Source organism: Cnephaeus nilssonii (assembly GCF_951640355.1).
Source record: "Cnephaeus nilssonii genome assembly, chromosome: 11".
NCBI classification, from domain to species: Eukaryota; Metazoa; Chordata; class Mammalia; order Chiroptera; family Vespertilionidae; genus Cnephaeus; species Cnephaeus nilssonii.
The window spans coordinates 53,742,819-53,749,830 of record NC_137082.1 but is presented as its reverse complement, the minus strand read 5'-3'; the positions used below and the strand labels follow the sequence as shown (position 1 = coordinate 53,749,830).

Here is a 7,012-nt window from a genome sequence, read left to right as displayed (position 1 = left end):
ACATCTGAGCAGTCAACCCACATTGACCTTCCTCAGAGAAACACCAGGGATGTACACCCCCCCGTAAGTGAGACCAGCACCTCAAATTCCATTGCTTCAATTCGAATAATCAAGGAACGTGATTCAGAAATAGTAGGACATCCTGCATTTTATTCAACTCCATATGACAAAATAGGAACCTAGACTAAGACATCCATTCTGATCAGCAGGTGTGTCGAGCCACAGATTTCATCATAAAAAATATTGGATCTAGGTAACAATTCCCGCTGCTTCGGGGAGGCCCTGGCCCCACATGGCATCCCAGTAGAAAAATAGTGTCTCTCTTCACCATGCAGAGAGGGGCGGCCTCGCCCTGAACACAGAGGGGTCCGTCTCGCGGTCCTGTCACGAGCCGTCTTATTTACACACTTTACATTTTTCTGAAGTTATATATACACATCCTCTTGGGAGAAGACAGAACCCTACACGGGATCAAATACTAACAACAAAAAATTCACGCCAAAAAAGGACACAGATAAATAATAAAAACATTCAACTGCTGAAACACAGCAACAGGAAGCCACCTGTTTCTTTTCCCAATGATGCTGAGACAACCCCTCCCCGCATCCCACGAGGAGGGGCGGCCGCACGTGGTGGGGACACGACCCCATCCCTCAGAAAACAGGGCTGTGGAGCGAGTTCAGAGTTCATTCCGGACAGAAACAAACTTCGCAGTCTGCTTTGTTATGAGTCTTGCACACTGTTCAACGATGTGATCTGTCGTTGCTGTGTTTGAGTTGGAAAGATTGTCCTATTTTTTTGTTTGTTTGTTTCAGCCGAGGTCGCTGTCTGATTCCTTCTTCAGGGCACTGGGACCCGAACGTCTCTGGGACAGTGGTGCTGGAGGAAGCCCCTAGTCTCAGACTGCAGCCCGCTCCCAATGCACAAAATGAGGTAGAACAGGCAGCCCCGCCCCCGCCGCCAGCCCCGCCCACCCACCCGCCCACCTGGCTGCAGGGTGGGTCCTCACTCAGGCCAGGAAGTCACCAGTTTAAACAGGTGTTGTGAGTAATCGGATGACATTGTGCTTTGTTTTCATCTGAGAAGGTAACAAATCCACCAGGACTGGAGCGAATTTCCCAGTTATGACTGATTATCCTGCCAGACTGATCTTTCTCCCCCATTTACGGACACAAGGACCACTGCTCACGGCAGTCAGGGCTCTCTCATGGGTGTGTAAGACAGAGACAGAGATAACAGTAAAATTGTACCTACACAGCCTCCTCTTAGCTCCTGGCTCCCACGGTGGCCCCTTCCTAAGATGAATTCATCAAAGTTTCGTTAGAGGGGGTCAGGTTCTTAAATGCGCTTTGTAGAAAAGTTAAGTCAGTCATTTTAACTGAAGAAATGGCAGGCCCTAGATTACTGCGGAACTGAGAAGTCTGGGTGGCTTTTCTGTTTTAAGTAGCATCGATTTCTCATGTTGTCTGACCTTAAAACAAGAAACGATAACAGGTGTTTTTTTTTTTCCATTTTCCTTAAATCAAAGTACTATTTATAAAATACTTTACATCTTTTTAAATCTTCAAATTATAGACAGACCTCCCTAATACAAAATACTAAAAGTGCAACAGTATAAATTAAGAGTTTGCAACCACATTATACAAACATTACCTCTTTATTGTACAGCTTTGATACGTGAAATATTTACTCACAACGGTTTTATAATGTTGTGAATAATTTACGGTGACGCTCGTCTGTAACTGGTTCCCAGTCGCTGGGCCACAGACCACACTAGAGAACAACTGTCCACATAGCAGCTACAAACATTTAAATAAAAATAAAAAAGGCTTGTTACTGACAGGTACTTGCACACAAAAAAGCATGCTATCTTTCCCAATGGAACTTCACAATTTTGCCTGCACTGAAATAACCCACTTATTTATAGTAAAACAAATCTTGCTTTCAAAAAAAAATCACACTGTCAGATGTATTCTGCAGTACGAAAGCTACCTTTCAAGTTGGGGCTGCATGTCTGTTACCCGCATAATCGTAACATTATAAATACTACAGACAAAGGTACAGTCATAAGACACGATGTTGGGAGGACGGGACCACGCCTTTAGGATACGAGTTCTAAAAACGGAGTTCAATGTTTAACTGTTTTGAATGAGTGTCGCTGGAATACCGCAGGGGACCCCCGTTTCCCTCCCGGGATGATTAGGTTTCAGGAGAAACGAAGCGGATGTGCTTGGAGCCCTTTCTGTTCCCAAGGCGGTTTTCCAGGGACTTTTGACTTATGCTTATTTAAAAGGTTGAAGAATTCTCAAGAACAGTCAAGCTCACTGAGAAAGGACCATGCAGCGCTTACGAGACGACCTTCCAGCAGCCACACAGCTAACGCATTTTCTGCCGTGGGGGCAATTGTAAGCAGAACCCGGGTCCGGCAGGTGTGTACCTGACGGTCACACAGCACAGTGTGTAGGAGGGACAGAATGGCAGATGAGCAGCCGAGCACAGGCTAGTTAATCCCAATCTCCTTGTTGTCCTCGATGAACCTCGTGAACGGCCGGCTGGCCCCTGTGTCGGAGCTGGCTTTGTCCAGGCCCACCATGGGTGGGCTGCTGCCCGTGCGAGCCTTGTCCATGCTGGCAGCCAGGGAGCCCACAGGGGGCATGGCGCTCCCACCCAGACTCACCGGGAGCTGGGGGATGCCCCCATTCTGGATGACAGAAATCTCATTGTTCTTCATGGCCAGACCGTTGGTGATGGCCGCCGCATACTGATTCCAGAAACTGGGGTCCACGTTCATGGCACGTGCTGCCAGGTCCTTCTGAAACATTTCTGAGAACTTCAGGGCATCGCCCCCCAGCAGAGCCATGGGGTTTTCCACCGACAGGCGGCGGCCCCGCCTCGCAGGGGCGTTGTTCCACATGTGTGTGCCCATGTGCACCTGCATGGGAGACAGGGAGACAACCAGTGAGCAAGCGGCACGAGGCGGTGTGCCTGTGGATGCATGCCCCAGTGCCATCCACACACACGCGCGACTCACTCAGGACTTGTTCCCATTCCCATCCTAAGCCAGTCTACATGAGGCAAACTTTTCTGAGCATCTTAATGATTCAACTAGAGGCCCAGTGCTCGAAATTCGTGCACTCGGAGGGGAGGAGTGTCCCTCAGCCTGGCCTGCACCCTCTCACAGGCTGGGAGCCGTCAGTCGGACATCTTTAGTGCTGCTGCAGAGGCAGGAGAAGTTCCTGCCACCGCTGCTACCCTCGCCAGCCATGAGCCCAGCTTCTGGCTGAGCAGCGCTCCCCCTGTGGGAGCGCACTGACCACCAGGGGGCAACTCCTGCATTGAGTGTCTGCCCTCTGGTGGTCAGTGCGCGTCATAGCGACTGGTTGTTCTGCCAGCCGATTTGCTTATTAGCCTTTTATTATATAGGATACGATTTATTTTTATTCAATACAAAAGGCAAGCCGAGGCCGGTTTGGCTCAGTGGATAGAGCGTCGGCCTGCGGACTCAGGGGTCCCAGGTTCGATTCCGGTCGGGGGCATGTGCCTTGGTTGCGGGCGCATCCCCAGTAGGGGGTATGCAGGAGGCAGCTGATCGATGTTTCTCTCTCATCGATGTTTCTAACTCTCTATCCCTCTCTCTCTTCCTCTCTGTAAAAAATCAATAAAATATATTAAAAAAAAAAAAAAAAGGCAAAACCAGCCAATGCATTAATGTTTCTTCCACTTGATGAACTTGATAGAACACCTTCTCCTCCCCAAGGTGTGAGATGAAGACCCCCCAGAGGATGTTCCAAAGCTCAGGGCCTCTTGGCTCCTGAGCCTGGCATAGGGGGCCTCTCCCTGCCCATTAAGTCATCTAATAGGTGAAACTCTTGGCTCCACCCTGCCTCCCTCCCAAACACAGAGGAAGCATCCTGGGCATCTGTGGTCAGCAGAGACCTCAGTAAGTAGAAGCCACAGGCATTGACCTTTTCACAGTCTCTGAAGAGATCACCAAGACCCCAGCAGGCGCCTGGCATGGCCGGAGGGCAGCACATTTAGCTGAGAGCGGGACGCTGGCCTGCACGTGTCACCTAGTGCCTGCCACACACTCCACTTCCCAGGGAACAAGGACGGAGGCTGGAGCTGAACTATGAACACAGCGCCAGCTCTTCACTCTGGCCTTGGGCTGGGTGCTTCTCGCCAAACGACCATGGCCCCCTCAGCAGCCACAGGACAAACAACAGGACCAGCTTCTGGCCTGGGGCAGGATGTGCATCATTTGTATCACGGGGAGATGTTTAAAGGCCCAGCTTGTCTTGCCATCAGTGTTCCACAAGATTCTAGACAGCTGGGCCCCGGGCCTGCCCACCAGGCACGGAATCCATCACCCCAGCAGGCTGCTGCGCTGCAGGGGCCGCACAAGCCCCCAAGGGGAGGGGAGATGCTCTATAGCTGAACAGCATGCACACGTCCGTAACTGTGAGCGTGTGCACCTGAGTGCACGCATGGCACACACACATATGCAGACGGCACACACACACATGCAGACACCACACAATACACACACACTTTACATGTGCACACTACACCCATGCACTCCCCCACATACACATTATATACATGCAAGGCACACACTAGAGAGGTATACACACACTGCACACTCGTGCATATACATGCACACACTGACCTACACGTGCACACCCACCCACATGTGCACACACCCACCCACACGTGCACACCCACACTCACACTCTGCATGTGTGCACACACCACAGGCGCACACATATTGTTTTGCGTTGGCTCTCCAGCAGCGCCTCCCCCTGGCCAGCGGCAGCCCCGCCTGCCACACCTCTGGGAGTGGAGGGCATCCCTGGTGTCCCCAGGGCTCGGGGGTGGGGGTGGGGGAGACCCCAGCCTGTTCCCTCACCTTGAGGTTGCCCTTGGTGGTGAAGGCTCTCCCGCAGATGGTGCAGCCGAACGGCTTCTCCCCGGTGTGGGTGCGCTCATGGATCTGCAGGGCGCTGGCCGAGGAGAAGGTCTTCCCACACGACTGGCAGTTGTGCTGCTTGGGTGTCCGGCGTGGCGGGGGAGCCAGCATGGGCGCGAGGCCGGGGCTCATCACTGCCTGCGGCCCGGTGGGCACCTGGACGGCAGCCGGCAGTGGCGGGCCCTCGCCCAGCGTGATGGCTTTGCTGTGCCCGTTCACCTCCATTTTGATCATGGCAGGCGCGGAGCCGGTGACCAGGCTAGGCGCGCTTTGGCTGGGACCTAGAGCAAAGTTGGGGTCAAATAACGGAGAAGGCAGCTCTTTCAATTTGTGCGTCAGTAAGTGCTGTTTTAAATTACCCATAGTGGAGCACCCGCGCCCGCAGACCGCGCAGATGAACGGGCGCTCCTTAGTGTGGCTGCGGTGGTGGATTTGCAAGGCACTCCTGCAAGCAAAAGGCTTGCCACAGACACGACACATGGTGCGCTCACACTTACCCCGATCTCTGCTCAGGAACAGTAGGCTAAAGGGGGCCTCCTCCTTGATGGCCAGCCGGCCAGGGGGGGCGGACGTCAGGTCCAGCGCGCCTCCGTTTTCGGGGGCAGGGGGCGGACTGTCCGGCCTTTCCGTCTTTAGCGGAATGTCCTGTGGCTCCTCGTGGTTGCTGAGGCCTGGGGACTTAGAGGGCAGGCTCTCGCTGTGGCTGTGGACGGGGGACAGGGCCTGCATGGAGGATGACGATTCGGACAGGGCCGGGCTGCCCGCACTGCGGCTCTCCAAGTCGCCCACTGCGGACGAGGAGTCATTGCTGAGGCGGTCGCTGTCCCCGGACCCGTTCTCCATGGCCTTCAAGGCGGTCAGCTGCGGGCAGCTCATGACCGAATCCATCATCTTCATCTGGTTCTCCAGGGCGGCGATGCTGGAGATGACAGACGGGGGCGAGGGCGGGCAGGAGCCCGAGTAGGGCAGCAGCGGCTTGGATGGGTCGCTGGCTGCGTCCTTCAGCTCCACGTCCTCCTCCATGGAGTTCTCATCCACGTCGTCCTCGAAGCTGCTCAGGGCCTCGGCGGCCTTGTCGTCGTAGGGAAGCTCGGCGTCCATGGCGTCCTGCAGGCCCTCGGGCAGCGGCGTGTTGGGGATCTGCCCGCCCATGTGCATGCGGATGTGCTGCTGCAGGACCACGGCGTTGGTGAACTTCTTCTGGCAGATGGGGCAGGAGTGCTGCACGCGCAGCGGCGGCTTCGCCCGGTGCACCCCGAAGTGTGTCTTCAGGTTGCCCTTGGTGGTGAAGGCGCGCCCGCAGATCTTGCACTTGAAGGGCCGCTCCCCGGTGTGCGTGCGGTAGTGCATCTTCAGGGCGCTCTGGCAGCTCAGCACCCGATGGCAGATGACGCACTGGTTGGGGTCGGTCATCTTCTTGTCGATGTTCTCCACCAGCTGCTGCAACTTGGACGTCTCCGACGTCTGCATGGAGTCGAGCAGCCCTCCGAAGGGAAACTTGGCCTTGAACTGGTCAGAGCTGGCCACGAGGACCGGGCTGCAGAGGCCAGTGGAGATGCTGTTGTCCGTGAGGGTGGTGGCGGCCGATGTGGCTGTGGCAGAGACCTGCCCGCCGGGAGGGATGTCCCCCACCCTGGCATTTGCACAAGGCAGGCTCACGGGCTCGGTTTTGGTCAGAGAAGACCCACCGAGCACGGGCTGTGGGGACTCGGCGGTCACTGGGGCACCCGACTCAGAGGTATTGAGGCCGGGGGACAGAGAGGGGCATTCGCTGGACGCAGGCGAGGGCCGCTGAGGGGAGCGGCTTGCAGGGGTGAGGCTGGGGGAGTCGGCGTAGCTGCCAACACCCGGGATGGTGGGCGGCAGCTGCAGCCCCACCGACGTGGGCACCGTAGGCAACACGGGCTTGCTGTCCAGCCAGGTGGTGACCGGCTTTTCTGGGGGCAGTGACATGCCGTAGGGAATCCCGGAGCAGGTGGGCACATTGTCCAGGTACTCGGGCACGGGGTAGGGGTTCATCTGGATGTGGGGGTACTTCTCCTTGTG

At 55.4% G+C, this 7,012-nt stretch overlaps 1 protein-coding gene across 2 annotated transcripts in view; it reads right to left on the bottom strand.

The window, feature by feature from the left end:
- Positions 1–2,500: 2,500 nt before the first annotated feature.
- Positions 2,501–7,012, bottom strand: part of SALL3 (spalt like transcription factor 3) — a gene marked incomplete at both ends in the record, with an annotated part of 17,510 nt that continues 12,998 nt past the window's right edge. The window contains 3 exons of one of the 2 annotated variants that reach the window (XM_079783484.1): positions 2,501–2,932; positions 4,907–5,247; positions 5,464–7,012. The exon at positions 5,464–7,012 is cut by the window's right edge and continues 1,397 nt beyond it. In XM_079783484.1, the coding sequence (XP_079639610.1) occupies positions 2,501–2,932; positions 4,907–5,247; positions 5,464–7,012 (2,322 nt within the window). Of the gene's footprint in view, positions 2,933–4,906 lie in introns of both variants that reach the window. The other variant, XM_079783483.1, reaches the window with a different exon arrangement.